Source organism: Cyprinus carpio, chromosome B8, assembly GCF_018340385.1.
Source record: "Cyprinus carpio isolate SPL01 chromosome B8, ASM1834038v1, whole genome shotgun sequence".
Lineage (NCBI taxonomy): Eukaryota > Metazoa > Chordata > Actinopteri > Cypriniformes > Cyprinidae > Cyprinus > Cyprinus carpio.
The window spans coordinates 7,171,113-7,189,576 of NC_056604.1; the positions used below are offsets into that span (position 1 = coordinate 7,171,113).

The window sequence follows — 18,464 nt, forward strand, 5'->3', positions numbered from 1 at the left end:
ATTTTATTAATAATCAAGGCACACTAAAAAAAAGTATTAAGTAAATAAATATTAAGCAGCACAACGATTTTCAACACTGATAAAAAACAAGAATTTAGCTTTGCCATCACACAAATATATTTCATTTTAAAATATATTAAAATAGAAAATAGTTTTATTTTAAAACAATAACATTTCTCAATATACTGTATTTTTGATCAAATAAATACCACCTTGAGATTTCTTTCAAAAACATTAAAAATCCTACCAACCCCAAACTTTTGAATGGTACCTAAAGTGACATTTATGTGACTCTTTCTTTTTATACTTTCTTTTTACTTTTTTTTTTTTTTTTCAAATGTTAATTTTTAATACTAATTAGAAAAAAGTAGACAGATATATGGATGGATGGATGGATGGAACTGTACTGGCCTATTTAATGCAAGATTCTCTTTGACCTTTTCACAAAACACGCGCCCGCATAATGTGCCTCGTCCCCAAATTCAACTGCATTGTGAACTAGAGTCCTTATTAGGCAATTCAAAACAATAGCTGTCCAGTAACACCATCATAATTATGCCTCCCACTGCAAATTACTGGTTTGCTGCCTGTCCGAGACAAACGGAAAACAGTCTACAGTGCGTTCCATCATGCTCTGTTTCACAGGTCTGTCGACTGCCGTCACATCTGCACTTTAACACAATGAATGCAAGTGGCATTTTGATGTTCACATGATGCAAAATCCACAATATGAATAAAAGAAATTAAATACTGTACATTACATAACGAGTGGCTAAATCTTTGTTGTTCCTATCTTTAGCACAGCAAATGTCAAAATAAGTCATTTTAAACAGTATACTAAAAGTCAGGATAAAGATTCCATTGTAAGTAGCAGCTATTCAGCAATTTTTTTCGTCTTCAACTTTGCCAATGACATCTGATGACCTTTAAAGACATCACTGAATTCAATGATGAACTGCCTTTAACTGTCATTTTGCATTATTGACACACTGTTTTCCTAATTAATGTTGTTCAGTTGCTATGACGCAATCTTTTTTGTTTAAAGCGCTATATAAATAAAGGTTTTGACTTGACTTGACTTGACTTGACTATTATCAGAGTTTATTACTCAACAAAGTGTTTCTTCACTTTCTAAAGAAAAAAATTAACTGCAACAGGTGCATACAAGTATGTTCTCCAGATCCTACTCACTGGCATTTCTGGTTTGGGTGCTCTGGTTTTTATGGAGCTGAACTCCCTCAGGAATGCTGGTGCTGTGTCGCAGGAGCCACACGGTGCATGATTCAGCACGGCGCTCTCGGAACAGCATTGGACTGATCTGAGGACAAGCCACAGAAGTACAGAGGATTAGAGTGTTAGTGGGCAAAGGCATGTAAGAAAGACTCTAGTATGCTAAAGAAAGCTCATCTTCTCTGCTCTGACGTGTTACTTAGAACTTGTTGATATGTGCTGCCCCCTTGAGGTCAAAGGGTACAAGAAAATATACAGTCAGAGCAAAAAAGAAGTCCCGATTACTAAAAATATCTACATTTTCACATATTATTAATGAAGTCTAGAAGTGATGCATATATCAGCAGTCACGTTTGTATCAGCCAATAAATGTGACTTCTTAATGCTTTAAGTTTCAGTCCGATTAATAGGCAAATATATTGAAATATATGTTATAATGACTATATATTTATACCTCTCTCTTGTCCAGGAGAACAAGTTGACATTCTGCAACCACGCAAAATTTGACCTGCCATCCGATTGGTTCTGAAAGTGGCTTTCCACAAGATATCCAGTGAACTGATGAGCCTTTCATGTCTGTAAAAAAGAAAACGTATGATAAAATGAGAAAAGAAGATAAGGAAGAAGAGATGGATCAATTGCAATCATGGTAGGACCAAAGAGTGTGAGTCTTAGCAGCTAAAAACAGAAGGTGACCCAGTGGTCATAAAGCCAGCTGGCATACAGCTCTATGAATGGACAATCCTTCCTGCTTGGCCTAGATTCAGTTGCATGAGTACTGTTTCGTTTAAAAGCACAACGCTACAGTACAGGTTTACTGAATTAGAGAGCCTTCAATTTCTTTAAGTTAATTTACTGAGTTTAAAAATAACATTTAAGAGACCGGCCAGTTGTTGTGCACCTCTGGGGCTGTGCTCTCATCCAATGAGATTTGAATCCTGTTTTTATACAGTCTATGATTTAATTAGGAAAATGATTAAATAATTTAAAGGGCAAGACATTGATATATAAATATATTCCTGAGCCACATGAAAAATATAAGAAAGATGTCTGTTTGTTTGCAATAACACACTAAAAGAGACTTGATACCTGATTAACTAATGTTGGTTTCCAACAAGCTATTTAAATTGGTTTTCAAACAGAATTGTTTTTCGTGAATTCCGTCCACCAAACTTTTATTCGTTTTGCATAAACAAAAGAATGCAAGATAAAACCACTATTTCATGCATTCAAATAAGAGTTAATAAAGAAGGATGATTTTAGCCGAAAAGTTAACTATGAATAATTAGTTATTTCAAAAAATGTCTGACAAATGTGGGGCAAGTTGACACATTTGAAGTCGCGTGAAGACGTACTTAATAAAGTGCAGAAATTTACAACACTATTTGATATTTTACCTTTTCCATTTTTTTTCACACTAATTTCACTATCTACACTTTTCTGGAAAGCTTATCACAAGATGTTTAAAATAAAAGTACCCTAAAAAAAATACTGACTTAAGTAAGATGTGTGACGGATAACAATAACACTCACAGTCAACATATGGCAGACAAACTTATTCATAAAAGCCAAAGACATTCAGAATATAAACAAATTCAACTCGTTTCGGGCTAGAACAAGTGATGTACTTACCGGTGACCCTCATCCAGCCCTGGTGCTGACAGCGGGTGATGTATGTTGTTGACATAGCGGTAGGGCCACTAAACATGTTGTCTGCGTGCAATTTTCAACATGCAACGCTTCAGGACATTTGCACACCTGACGGACGCCGCATAACGACTAAACGTGGCATCAAAATTAACTTTCGGATAATATTATCGGAATGACGCTAGTTTGCGCGTGTAGATTGTTGACCCGCTTTTTTGAGAAGCGCGTGCGGGCGACACAGGGAGACACTCATGTAATACTTTAATTAAATTAACGGATTAAACTCTCTGCGAAGAAAGCAACTAATCTGTCCACAAACACAAAACTCTCTCTCTTTAAAAAAAAGAGTCTGAATAACAAAAGCAACTCTTTCATTTGGACAGATGTTTTAAAATTTGCAGATTCGTACGGAATTCTCGAGAATAAATTACACAATGATTATATTAAATCACGTCAAAAAAAAAAAAAAGAGATTAAGCCTTTATTCACTTGTTTCCTCTCAAATTAGAACGCGAAGGCCTGACTCATTAATATTAATGATAACGTTAAGATTAGAGAAGAGCTAAAGGCTGATTGGTTGGAAGGCTTGGCTCATGAATATTAATTGAGCTATGTTACTGGACGTTCTAGAAAAGTTACCGAGGAACGTCAGCCTCATGTAATTAATATTCATAAGTTAATCTTTTGCCACTGCATGTGTGAAAATGCATGACTCCATGACCATGGCTTTGACATACAGGGGTTTCTGAATGTATTAATATATAATTTTTAGGAAATGAAAGTAGATGTTCTTTGCAAGAAAAAAAAAAATCTTTTAACCACTGTTTTCTGCACTTCTGAAACCTACATTCTCTTCTCACTCACATGAGATGAAAAGTCCAGTTAATCATGGCTACTGTGTTTGCATTTACGTTTGTGTCTGTATTAATTGTGCATTATAAATAATATCAAGACACCTGTGAAAATGTTTGTTTAGGTACATAAAAGAGACACAATTGTTGCAGACAAACTGTTTTAATGGTCTGAAACAGGAATGAATGAATAATGACACATACAAGTTTGCAAATTTAACATGTTTAAACACTGTTACAAATAAACCATACCTTTACCATGCATGGCTTTGAGGCTGCTGTATAGAAAAATTGTCATAAAAGTATTCTAAACTGCTTAGTTTTATTCTTGCACAAATGCAATAGGTTGTTTCTCTTCTAAACCTTGTTAAACTTGTAACCATAATACAAAAGGTCTCTTGAAATGTGAGCAAGTTGACATACAGTACAAAAACAACGTGTTTTGTTGACAAATTTCAGTTTCACAAATGCTTTTCCTTTGGGGAAATATAAAAGTAAAAAGTAAATATTTGAAATATCTTTTCATAATTTTTTTTCTTTAAAATCAATTAGAAATATATAGGTCAATTTATCCAATAATAGCTTGCATAGCTGATAAAACGTGTTAGTGCAATAATAAAACGGGGCTAATCTTATATCCAATTATATACATGTAAATAATAAAGTATATTTATAATGTTGTGTCCTATTAAACTAAATGAAGTTAAATTATAGAACCTGACAGCTTTAAAACTTCACATATCTTTCAATTTTCCACTCAATCCAATCATCTGATAAGTGCATGTATCCACTTCCAGATCAATCTCAAATATAACAACACTCTTTGGAGATCTTGTAAAAACATCGATTTGACATTGATATGTGGGCAAACGTTGAAAACAGCTTAAATTCTATTGCTAATGAAATGCAAATGATCACTTTCCCCTTTCAGTTTCATTCTGCTTTCTCAAAGCAGGTCTTGTTTATCCAATCTGACATGCCAGAGCATACAAAAGCATATAAAATAGAGAAAAACTTCTCAAAACAGTATTTGCATCACTTTGGTTATATAATCACCTAGAACAAATTCAAAAATTATGTTTGGACAGGAAAGAATGAAAGTGCTAATATTTTAACATAGCTAAGAAGTACCGCTTTACTGTTAATCTTAGATGAACAAACAAATGTGTATAAATCGCTATGCAGTATATTCCTTCTGAAGAAATACTGAGAGAGATGAACCAAACAAAATAATTTACTTTAAAGGAATGGTTTGCCCAGAAATTAAAATTTGTTGAATATGTACTCACCCGAATGCCATCCAAGATTTAAATGAGTTTGTTTCTCCTTCACAACATAGTTGGAGAAATTTAGCATTACATCACTTTCTCACTTATGGATCCTCTGCAGTGAATGGGTGCCGTCAGAATGAGAGTCCAAACGGCTGATAAATACATCACAATAACCCACAAGTAATTCACACATTTTCATTTGACCAGTTAACATCTTGTAAAATGAAATTTAGCATTACATCACTTTTTCACTTATGGATCCTCTGCAGTGAATGGGTGCCGTCAGAATGAAAGTCCAAACGGCTGATAAAAACATCACAATAACCCACAAGTAATCCACACATCTTCTTTCGACCAGTTAACATCTTGTAAAGTGAAACAAAAAAATAAATCCATTATTAAGCCACTTGGTTTTAACTTTAAAACCACTGAAATCCATCTCCTGTTGTCCCCTCACATCAAAATCCACCAATATAGTTGTTTAGAACTGTTGGGGACTGTTTTGTTTGTAAACAGTGCTTGATCTGTGCATATTTCTCTCCCGATTCAGAGACACACAACATTTTCACTGGAGGAAGCAATATTATAGATACTTGTATTTTAGCTGGAAGCCTGAAGATGAAAACATCTAAAAGGATTTGTTTCTTACAAACACAAAACCTTTTGCTTCACAAGACATCCATTGATGGACTGGAGTCGTGTAGATTACTTGTAGATTATTGTGAGGTTTTTATCAGCTGTTTGGACTCTCAATCTGACGGCACCCATTCACTGCAAAGGACCCATTAGCGAGCAAGTGAAGTAATGCTACATTTCTCCAAATCAGTTCCCATGAAGAAACAAACTCATCTACATCTTGGATGGCCTGAGGATGAGTACATTTTCAGCCAATTTTCATTTTTGGATGAACATTAAACTCAATAAAACTTGACACAAACTTTGAAATCCTGAATAACAGGAACTGAAACTCACGGGGCGAATGCTTTTACACTGTTTGAATCCCAACACTAAACTGAAATGACTTCATGTTGTATAATACTGTCCTTTATCTGCTACCTAATAATGATCTTATACTGTGTAAGGTTAGTATGTTACTAGACTCAATCATGTTTGTGATGTTTAAAGTGCCCTAAAAGGACACTGCAAATGACTTTAAGAAAAACAAACACTTTAATGTCTCACATGTGAGAAGACCAGATTATCAGAAAAAAAAAAAAAAAACACTATACGTGGTTGGTGGAAAACAACAAAAACAAAACTAGAACTCTGAAGCTATGACTGTCAGAAAAGCAAAACAGAGAGTAACTATGGTGGGACCCCGTGACACCTTCCTTCGCGGCCCATCTGTTCCACACCTCTGTTCTGTGATATTCAGTAAGGTGTAGTTCCTTCCCACTCCACCAAATACTGCACCTTGCCTTCAGGTGTAATCCTGCGAGCCAGAACCTGATACTTTTCACCGCAGGTGAGTCGACCGGCCGCCCCAAAATAGCTGGTGATGGAAGACTTGAGGTGAGACAGTGAGGAATCGTCCTCGCTGATGCTCTCAAAGGTGTGGCTGTCGATGCTGTTCTCCATCATGACGTTACTCTCCTCTCCAGGCATGCTGATGGGGCTCAGCTCACGCTCCACCATCTCTCTTTTTGTGGCCAGCACGGTGTAGTTAGAGGAGGGCAACTTCCTCTTCCGACTGCCCACATTTTTCCTGTAAAGAATGTAAGAAGCATAAGAACTTGCCTTTCACTATTTAAAAAAACCAACAAACTTATTTTCTGCTCATATAAACAATTTGCAGAGGTGGGGGAAAATTATATCTTCAGAGTACAATCCTGTAATCAAATCATGTTCATCATGGAATATATGCTCTTTAATTACTGTATATAGCCTGCTATCATTTCAGATTTGAAAAAGAATGTATATTATAATTAAAGGAGAGTGAAGAAAAAAGAAATAAATAAACAACCTTTCAAAAATTTAGGGTCGGTATTTTTTTTTTCTTTATTTGTATTTTTTTGAAAAAAAAAAATGAATAATTTTTATTCAGCAGGGACACATGCAATTAACTTAAGATTTATCAAAGATTCTTGAAAAAAATTATCATGGTTACAAAAATATTAAGCAGCACAACTGTTCTCAACACTAATAATAATAATGTTTGTTGAGCAGCAAATTAGCATATTAGAATAACTGAAAGACAGAAAATTCTGCTTTTATTTTATTTTTTTAAATTACATTTTAAAATTTCTTAAAATAGTTATTTTAAACTGCAATAATATTTCACAAATATTACTATTTTTACTGTATTTTTGATCAAATAAAGGCTGCCTTGGTGAGAATAAGAGACATTTTTTAAAGACATTTTAATATCTTACTGACCTCAAACCTTTGAAACTTAAGTTCGATAAATTAATTAATAAATCATAGTTGTAAACACTTTTGGATAATTTATAACATTGGAAATGGAAGCTAAAGATGTCCTGATATTCTAGCCATTAAACAAATTGCATAGTCTGCATTCTGTATGCTGCAAATATAAAAAGATTATTATAGTTTATGTTACATTTCAGTTAAAAATGTGCACTACTCTTTGTTCTGCTTGAATAAAAATAATAATAATAAACTTATGTATTATTTGTTGTATTATCCAGTGAATAAATATTAAAGAATCTTTAAAGAGATGAAATTTTATAGAGCCACTAATAATGTCTACCACAAGATGTCCCTGTTTAACACTGAATTTTACTTCCTTGCCTTTGACATCCCCTTTCACTTGCCTCTGTGGGTGTTATGGCTTTTTAAAGGTCATGCAGCAGAACTGGACTTTTAGGTATTTTTTTTTTTTTTATGTTGCAAATCTTCTGGGGAGTTTCCAATCAGCATAAACCCCATAATGACCACATTTCTGCCCAAGGGCATGTGTAACATGGGAAATCACAGCAAGATATCAAAATCCGATGCTGACAACCTCCATTTCAGAAATCATTACAGCTGCTAAAATGGGATGTAGAGCTAAACAGTATTAGTGCATGAAAGCCAAGCACGGAAAGCAGATAAGTGTTTGTGAAGTGTTTGATCTAGACCACAACGAGGATAAACAGTAGGGGACAGGGATCTATCGACCCTCACAACTTTTCCAGTCGAGAAAATCCAAGTCGTGTTTATTTTCCTCCACCCTCTCTCTCCGCCTCTTTTCAAACACCCTTAGGAACATTGCAAGAATACTAATGAGCGTTCATATCCTAAAATAAATAAGACAAACTATGGGAAAAATATCAAAGAGTGAGTGGGGCCATTTGGCAGAGTCTCCAACCAGCCATCCATCCAACTGCATGTTCTGCGCGCAGGCCTTTGCTTTCTTTGGTCGCGGTTTCTCCAGGCCTAGCGCAGCGGGTGACAAAACAAAAACAAAAATACAGGACAAATATAAGGGATTACTAACTGTATGAGTATCTGGGCCGCGGGACACGAGGCATGACTAGCAGGAAGACGATGAGCTTCTGAAGAAGTGGTCACATTTCTCAAAGAAAATAAAGCTTTGTGAGGGAGGCTAAAAGAAAAGGTCAAGAGACTAGAGAAGAAGTGTACAAAAAGTTTATTATTAAGTTTATCTAGAAGTTTATCATTATTTTCCCCCAAATTATTTTGAATCTCAAGTAGATGTAAATGAGATTTTAGGGATGTGGCGATGACATGAGAGTGAGAAAAAAATAATAGAATTAATTTTTTTTTAGGTGAACTACATATTTAAAGGATGCACTAATGTGTTTCATGCTGTCAGTAAGTAAATACTCTTAGAAATGGAAACAATGCTAAACAAGCAAAAAAAAAAAAAAAAACCTTTAAAATATTCAATTCAGGTTATGACTAGTTAAAAGAGAAAATCTGGTAACTTATACATGAATCTTTTTTCTTTTTCTTCCTCTCTCTCTCTCTCTCTCTCTCTCTTTTTTGCATTGATGAGATGGAATTGGTTTCACATATTTTGCCATAACAACTGCATAATTCTGAGTTTGACCCATAATCAGGAAATTTGAAAAATATTTGCAGATCACATCTGTGTCTGCCAGAAATGTCAGAAAACTTTGCATTCATTGCATTTCTTGAATTTATTGATCATATTTAAATAAAATCCATAACTTTTTCCAATCAGTCTTTTTTTTTCTTTTTTCTTTTTTTTGAGTCTGCACTCAAAAAGCAATGTAATATTTATAAACAGGAACATTAATATAAAATATACATTCACTATAGATACAAATATAAAATACAATGTTTTTTAATACTTTATATTTTAATCATAAATATTATGATTTTACGATTTTTCATTACATCTTTTTTTTAAAAATATTTTTATAAACCAGTCAGAGAGAATACTTTTACTCACCTTTTTATGTTCTTAAAATAAACAAAAAAATTATCCACAAAAAAAAATATTAAGCAGCACAACTGTTTTCAACATTGATAAGAAATATTTCTTCAACAAATCAGTTAGAATGATATCTGTATCCTGAAGACACTGAAGACTGGAGTAATGGTTGCTAAAAATTCAGCAATTATTTGATAATATTACTTTTTACTGTATTTTGAATTAAATAAATGCAACTTTGGTAAAGCATAAATGACTTTTTTCAACAACATAAAAGAACATCCTACATTTTTTAATGTAAATTTACATATTTTTATTAGTTTCTATCAAACTATTAATCTCGATTAATCGCATCCAAAATAAAAGTTTTTGTTTACATAATATGTGTGTGTACTGTGTATATTTATTATGTATATATAAAGACACACACATACAGTATATATTTTGGAAATATTTACATGTATATATTTATATAATTTATATTATATATAAATATATTTAATATACAAATATAACATAGTTTTCTTAAATATATACATGCATGTGTGTGTTTTTATATATACATAATAAATATACACAGAACACACACATATATCATGTAAACAAAAACGTAAATTTTTTGATGAACTTTTATTTTGCGATTAATCGCGATTAATCCAGACCTGCCTTTTTTGAGTACCATAAGCGTGGTTGGCGGGGGTGGGTGGAGTGGGGGTAAAACAGTTTACTTAATACTGTTTAATACTGTTTTTTACTGTTTACTGTAACTGTTTACCATAACTGTTTAGTTTTTGCTATTTAGTTTTTTTTAATGCTATTAAAAAAATAAATAAATAAAAAAACCTCGAGTACACTTTAATTAAAACTCCAGTACACGTCTGTGTAGGGCTGGGCGATATGAACAAAAATTCATATCTCTGTATTTTTTGGGTGATTTGCAGTATACAGTAGCCTTTATATCTCAGTATTTTGTATTTGGATTAAACAAATAAAATGAATGTAAGCATGTAGGCATATATTACGTGCAAAAAAGGGTTAAAATCACATTACATTGTAACATTTTAACATCGCAAGTTTGCTTGATTTTCAATAATTAAAAGATAAATTAAATTAATGTTTTATGTCTTCATTTGATAACTAGAAAAATTTATATACACAGTTTTTCTGAGAATAAAAAAATCATAAGGTTACTTTAAGAAAAAATGAATAAATTAAATTGTTTTATGCATTCAATAGGGCTGTGACGGTGGCAGATTTTTACCACCACGATGGTAATGGGACCAACTACGGCTGGTGACGCGGTGTTGATATATATTTGGTATATATATATATTATATATATATATATCTATATATATATATATATATATATATATAAAATATTAAATTAAATATTAATTTAAACATTAAACTGAAAAAAATGTATCGCCTGCACAACTGCTGCTTCTGTCACTTTTTATGTTGACAAAAAGTGCATTTATTTAGTTGCAGAATGATTGAGAACGGGAGATATTTCAGACGCGCACTCCACTTCAGTACCAGGCGCGAGTCAAACGAGTGCGGAAACGGTAGGCTACTGTGCTCTCAGCGCATGCTCTTCAATTGCAAGCACAATGGCGCCGGTGCGCACTGTAGCCTGTATTCTTTCATATCAAAGCGTGAAATAAACTACATGCATGCAATGTCGTGGTCAGTTAAGTCAAGAAGTTACCAAAAAGGTTACCTTTAAATATAAAAAAACGTACTAACAGGCTGTGATAAAGAAGCGCCAAACTGTCCTTGCAAAGTTGGAACTGCCCCACTTTATAGAAACAGCCTTTGTACACAGACCCATTGTAGGCTACAAAGTAGTTTCGCTTTCACAACGAATCACACAGCATCACACACGGCAGGCTTGAGTGAGAAACGGCCGGTGGGTTTAAGAATGGCGCGGGCAGCGGATTCGAAGGAGGAGCGGCCGGCAGCTTGCAGCAACCACATGTGACGACCCGGGGCTGGCCTCTGCTCCGTCCACAGTGAAAGCCGATCCGTCGATCCACAGTGCAAAGTTGGTGTATTTCCTCAGCGACCAGCACAGATCAGCTCCAGGCATGACAAAGCAGATATCATCCTCTTTTGGAAGGCCAAACAAGTAGTTTTGCTTTCACAATGAAACACACAGCATCTCCACGACATGCCGGCAGCGGCAACAACAATACTACAACAATCTTTCCACACAATGATGTAGACATGTGGGGGCGTGTTTAAACTAGCCGTTTTAGAAGGGCATGGACAAATCTTAACTTTTATAAAGAATATCTCTTTGGATTTAAGACTTTAGTCTTTGCAACTTTACAGATCTTCTTCCTTATGCACCATGAGCTTGTAACACTCCAAAGAGAAAGGAAAAATTTAAATCGCATCATATGACCACTTTAATATTTCTTGCCAACTTAGCTAGGTTTTTCATGACAAAGTGAACCCTAGACTTGCTGGACTTTAATTTTAAGTGATTACTATAAACATGCTTCCTGTTCACTTACACACTGACGGTTTGTGAAAACTGCATAACCCAAACAAATCTGCGGTAATTGATAACACACCACAGTAGAGCCTGAAAATACTTGGAATATTCATTTAATAATCTGACCTTCAGCACTAAAGCAAACCCAGATACGTGACCACAACAGCTTGTAACGTTTCCTGGTCTTGGTTAAAAAAATTATGTTCTTTTTAAATGCTGGGGTGCCAGACAGAGTTCTGTCGTTTACTCAAACCAAACTTAAGTCAAGAAACGTGCAAAGGCCTGTGTAACTAAATAGCCACATACCCTTAAATGTATGTGACAGACTGACATCCAAATTCATAACTGACTGATGGCATTCTCAGCTCTAGCATGGTTTCACTGCCGTTTTCAGACTCTAAAATAAACAGGTGCAAACAAGTGGCCATAACCATAAATAATCCATAATCTGACAGCATATTTCTCTGCGAGCTGTCAGAGGCGGTTTACACACAACATGAGGTGGTGATGGACGCCTGTTATTCCTCTTTAACTCGTGGGCAGCAGAGTGCAACCCCAGCAGGGGAGGTGAGAATCTACAGTGACAGTTGCACTGCCAAATTGTCCCACTCCAGCAATATTGATTACGCTGCAGTGTAGCCGTGAAAAGGACACTTGTGAAAGAGCAAGATGAAAAGCATAGAGGATACAGGCCTGGAATTTCAGCAAACCCGCCACGGTCAATCCAGCGGCCGAGTCAAATTGACAATTGCTGGAGCTCATGTATATTAAAAAGCAAAGCAGTTAGAGGCACCCTGGTGGCCCGATGGTTTAGTTGCAATCATTGATGTCACCACTTCAAATGTCATGACAAATTAGCTCCCAGAATCCCTCAGGCTTGCATCAAATAGCAACCACAAACCCACTTAAGTTGTAGTTCAGGGTTAGGCACAAGCGGGTCACCGGTTAATCCAGGGAAATTGTTTTGACTGGAAAGATTTACTGGGTTGACTTTATATGTCAGATGCTTGGTTTAACTTCACTTATTTAAAACATTCTGTTGCAAGGATCTACAAGAGTACGAGTGATTCGCAACGGCCTGTGAAGAATTACATCACACCAGCCTTTTGCACTGCTGCTGAATCTACAGCCCTGTGGCTAAACAAGATCATATTTAGCAAGAATTGTGAGCAAGAATTGAAATCTTTTTTTTTTTTCAATTTTTTTTTTTTTTAACTGAATACATTAATACATTTAATTCCTTTTTAAAGAAAAAAACAAAACAGAGGAAATGCTAACATTGAACTGCAAATCTATCATAATTATAATTTTATATAATGCTACCTGTGCAACTGTTGCCAGATGGTCTTCTCATTAATGTTTTTAACATTAATATTTTATACATACAAAGACTGCAAACAACACAACTTTTGTTGAACAAACAACTAAATTAATCTCACTGACAGGGAACTGTTACTAGTGCATTTTTAAGTTTTATGAAATGTAACTGGCTGCACATACTGTAAGAATATGTACTGTATTTAAATAAACATATTCACGAGAGCATTTTGTTGTACTACGCCCATTTTAAAAAAGCATACAAAATAGGGGTGGAAGTCTTTTAGTACCTAGTTTTGATTCAAAAAGTCACAATCTGATTCCCAAACAATTCTCAATGCATCTTTTTTTTTAGCAACACTGTGAGGGTGCAAATATTTGTGTAAAGATTCTCTGTGCTAAAATATATCTGTTCTTACCGACCAACAGAAACTGAATGTGATAATTATAATCTAGTCAGTGCCACAGAGAGTTGACAAATGTAAAATAGGATGAATGCTCCTTTATCAAATGCATAATTGTTTTTTCCTTAGTAAAGTCTGCAGAACTGCAGAAAATGAACTGTACCTGAAGTCATAGGAGACGCTGGTGGTGGCGGAACCAGAAGTACTGGCTGCATCGGTGGAGTCCTGGTCCATGCTGAATGTCTGTCCTGAACTGGTGCTAAGAATGATAAAGAGAGACAATGATTAAGAAAGGGAAAATGGTCAATGACTCGACTATCAAACACCTACAGTCAACATGAAACACATTTTACTTCCCATTTATATTTAAGAGTACAAACAGAATATTAAGTGAGGAAAAAGGTGGAGCTTGATTTTATCTATCAGGAACTGATTGAAAAAAGTGTTGTTATTGCTGATTAAAAGATGACAACTAGATGAGCCCCAGAGACAGATCCCCAGTGAAGACCTTGTCTCTTAGACGGCCACCGGAACAAGACCACAGGAACCAGATGAGTCCTCTGCACAATGTGACTTTGCTGCAGCCTGGTATTGAACTGCTGGTTTCGTCTGGCCAGAGGAGAACCGGCCTCCGACTGAGCCTGTTTTCTCCCAGTTAAGGTTTTTTCTCCATTCTGTCACCGATGGAGTTTTCATTACTTGCGGCTGTCACCTCTGGCTTGCTTAGCTGGGAACACTTAATATCCAGCGATATCATTGACTTGATTGCACAGATACTATTTCAACTGAACTGAGCTGCATGATGACATCACTGAATTCAATGATGAACTGCCTTTATCTGAAAATTGAGTGTTTACTATTGTCATTTTGCATTATTGACACACTATTTTCCTATTTATTACTGTAAAGTGCTTTGACACAATCTGTTATGTTAAAAGCGCTATATAAATAAAGTTGACTTGACTTGACTTAAAGGTGACCTATTATGCCCCTTTTTACAAGATGTTAAATAAGTCTCTGATGTCCCCAGAGTGTGTGTGTAAAGTGTAAAGGGAGCACGACGCAATAAAAATAACTCATGGTGCAATACAAACTTTATAAGCCCCACTTGTGATTATGAGCTCGACTAATTCCAGCGGTCGACTTCACATTGCTTTTTATATGCAATTTTAACTCCCACAGTCCTATTTACCATCATTCTGGTAGCATGTGAAGGCAGCATCAGTGAAAACAGACAGACAATGGTAACTTTAGCAACACTAGCCTTACAAAGTGCCAAGAAGCTCTTGCAATTTGGAAAACTAACGCGTGATGCTTACTTCTTCCGGAGGTGTATCAAATAGTTGGCACTGGTCCATCCTTCAGGAGCAGCTTTTGTGCAAAACCTGCTTTATACTGACCCTAATTCACAAAGCAGTCCGATGTTAAATGATTCGCATAGACAAAAAACTAATTTTCTTCGAAAACAAAATTAATCCACCTAGTCCAATCCAATTAGTCTTCAGCTTTCGGGAGTAAGGAGAGAGCTATGTGGATTCATACTGTACATCCAGCTACAGAACATCTAAAACGCTTGGGAGAAATTCTCGTCAGTGCAGCAATGGCGGACTGTGTACAACTCGCTGTGAACTCGCTCAGGGTGGTTCTATGTTATAACGGTAGTGTCTGTCAACTATTAGTGGCTTTATGTTATAACCGGGAGACACTGCTTATGATTTATGGGATTACAAAAAAAAAAAGGAGTGGGTGGATTTTTATCATTATAGGGTGGTTGTGTACACACACTGCCAACACGCATTCTTGTCCAAACACCATGCATAAGTTAATTTTGCATAATAGGTCCCCTTTAAAACTAAAACTATCAAGAATAGTTTTCATTAATTGAAAAAAAAAAACATGATAAAGCTGATAAAATGAAATAGAAAGTAGATAAATATTCCATTAAAGGGTAAATTAGATAAAAGTTAAATTAGAAGAGATTTTTAAATATTGCCCTGGCACAAAACTGAAATACTAAAAGTTTAAGATGAAGTATTAAAATAATTAATAATTAAAGCCAAATAGAAATATATAGAATTAATCCAGTAAAAATGACAAAAGCACAAAGAAATAATACTAAAATTAAATATATATATATATATATATATATATATATATATATATATATATATATATATATACACATACATACATAAATATATATATGCTCACTCAAAATAATAATAAATACTATAATAGTATATAAACTGATAAAAAAACACTGATTAAAACTTCAATTTTTTTTGTCAACTTAATTGCAAATTTTCAAATAAAACAGTAACTGAGGAAAAAGAAAGTCGTTTCAATTTGACTTCATGTTACTAATCTTATCTTTCTCAATAAGTTTAATCTCAGCCATACTCAAGAGGCCAAAACAAAGGGCTACTGAAGAATACAAAAGAATACAGTTGATCCGACCTGCTGCTTGCTATTCAACACATTATACGGTGCTGGGATTGTGACTATAACAGAGTTTATCAGGACTAGCATTCAAAGGATGGCAGTCATTAACTACAGTTCACGGCTTTGTGATGAAACCCAACGTGCCCTTTTTATTATGGCCGAAACCAACTCCAGATTTCTCTTTTATACTCTTCAACAATCCCTCTCAGACAGCCGCTTTCGCCTCTGAAAGCTTTGTCTGCCCCAATAGTGTTTCCAATTCTCTCATTATTCAGGCCTGTTTGAGAGATGATAACCTTTACAGAAAAGTATAATTAAATCACTTCACCCGCCGTGTTGATAAAAAATATATTTTCTGCGAGGTGGGGTTGTGATTGGAGAAACAGTGAGAGACCTTTCCGATATCTCAAAGGGAAATGGATGCAAATGAGCATGATTGTTCGAAAGCCAATAAATAGATGCTTAAGCATTCACATCAAAGGTAATGAGAAAAGGTTAAGCGTGCCGTCTGTTGCCGTGAGAGAGACTGATGAAGGTAGACTGAATTTGATTGAGACCTCATTATGTACATTGATGGAAAGGCGACAATTAATTTCTGGCAGTTTTAACACAGGTGAGGCGACTTTATCAAAAAATGAAAGGGCAGACGTATCAAATGAGCCATCAAACCCGAAGCATGTGGATATCTGTATTATGCGCTTAATTGTTACGACGTGCCTCGGGGTCCCAACGGATTATGAAGTCACTGAGAGGACAAGGGTGAATAATGAACTAGTACCAAACATACATTGATTATGCAATATTATGGCTTAATTATGGTTTTTCCTCACTAAATTTAAAATGCAAAACACTTGAAAAGCATGGACGACAAGACTGATGAACTCTCATCTAACTATCTCACTGTGGTGGTTTCGTTCACATCAGGGATGGGTGGTGATAAATGGCTTTATATAATGTTTTAAAAAAATTGCACTGTATATATTCATGTGCTAATGCCTATTTGTGAACAATTTAGTGAATTTAATACTTAATCTGATTTGATTATCATGTCTTTTTTTATTTTTATTATTTTTTTTATCTGAAAAAAGATTACTCACAAAGATAATGGTATCAGTGCAGCATTTCTAAACATTATGTAACACAAGCGCTCCAAACAATAAAATCACAATATATAATTATACAGCGTTTCCCATTAATTACCTAGACTCTGGCTGCCCGCCATGGTCTAATCTCTCCCCCTACTGTTTCATAATGAACCGAAAATATTTTACACTTCTCATAATAACATAACAGGTCTCTAATGTTGTGTTTTGCACTATTGCTTTTGGCAAAGCATTTGTCAAACAAACTGAAATTGAAAGCACAATATGGCTTAGTGCTCTTATCAGATCTCAAAAGGTGGTGGTTTAAATAAATATATAGTCTGTAGCACTGCATATTAGTTTGTGATTCAGTGTTTTCGCCACATCAGTTCACAGTGAATGGAGCGACCTCCATCTCCATGTGCTGTGAGGTTAACGTGCATTTGGGTATATAACAGGCACCAGTTAAGCATTATTTTCACATTTGCATAATTTCGCATTTGTAAATTGATTGAACAATGTTTGTGGACAGATGATTACAGTATTTCACTAAATTCACATTTGTAGAGCTGTTTTCGCAGGAACTAAAAATGAACAGAATTTAACCAAAATTAAATCTTGAGGGTTTAACCTAAATTAAATTTAGTAGAGTATTAGTATTAGGAAGGGTTAATTTTTCATTTACACTGCAGCTAAAATAATAATACTATTTGCATTAATAATATTTTGTGATTGTAATGTAGACTGAAACACAACTAAAAAGTTGGACCGAGGTCCACCTCCCATAGTTTCACAAAACTCTATGAATAACACTTTAATATAAAAAATAATATAAATATTTGATACTTATAAATATATAGTATTCACTCTACAAATCTAAATAAAATTACATCTAGTCATTTAGCAGATGCTTTTATGCAAAGCGACTTACAACTGGAAAAAATGAAATAATATAAAATTAGTAAATTAAAATTAAAATGTAAAGTAGACTATATATTATATATATATATATATATATATATATATATATATATATATATATATTATATATATATATATATATAATTTAGATATAGATTAAATAGACAATAAAATGTCTTAAAATAAAATCAAATTTAAAAAGTCACCTCTTTAAGCTCTGCAGCTCGTCCAGCGTGAAGTCGAATATGTTGGCCATGTGATGATTGGTGCTCCAGGTAGAGGTGAGGTCATTCTGCGATGATGGCACAAACAAAGCATGAAATAAAATGTTAGATAAATTCATTCCAGTGCATCGTCTGATTGTCATTCGGATGATTACGAGAATCACAGCTTTGATTATGCCGATCAGAGACGTCATGGTTATTACAATCACT

At 34.6% G+C, this 18,464-nt stretch overlaps 2 protein-coding genes across 4 annotated transcripts in view; both read right to left on the reverse strand.

The window, feature by feature from the left end:
* dab2ipa (DAB2 interacting protein a) overlaps positions 1-3,280 on the reverse strand; it is an 89,217-nt gene extending 85,937 nt beyond the window's left edge. For both annotated transcript variants that reach the window (XM_042729427.1, XM_042729426.1), the window contains exons 1-3: positions 2,863-3,280; positions 1,685-1,806; positions 1,192-1,318 (exon numbers count right to left, since the gene is read on the reverse strand). In XM_042729427.1, coding sequence (XP_042585361.1) covers positions 1,192-1,318; positions 1,685-1,806; positions 2,863-2,938 — 325 coding nt within the window. In that variant the 5' untranslated portion in view covers positions 2,939-3,280. The remainder of the gene's footprint in view (positions 1-1,191; positions 1,319-1,684; positions 1,807-2,862) is intronic.
* A 2,069-nt stretch (positions 3,281-5,349) lies between these two features.
* Positions 5,350-18,464, reverse strand: part of LOC109051984 (PHD finger protein 19-like) — a 31,653-nt gene continuing 18,538 nt past the window's right edge. For both annotated transcript variants that reach the window (XM_042729436.1, XM_042729435.1), the window contains exons 13-15: positions 18,237-18,322; positions 13,749-13,844; positions 5,350-6,704 (exon numbers count right to left, since the gene is read on the reverse strand). In XM_042729436.1, coding sequence (XP_042585370.1) covers positions 6,371-6,704; positions 13,749-13,844; positions 18,237-18,322 — 516 coding nt within the window. In that variant the 3' untranslated portion in view covers positions 5,350-6,370. The remainder of the gene's footprint in view (positions 6,705-13,748; positions 13,845-18,236; positions 18,323-18,464) is intronic.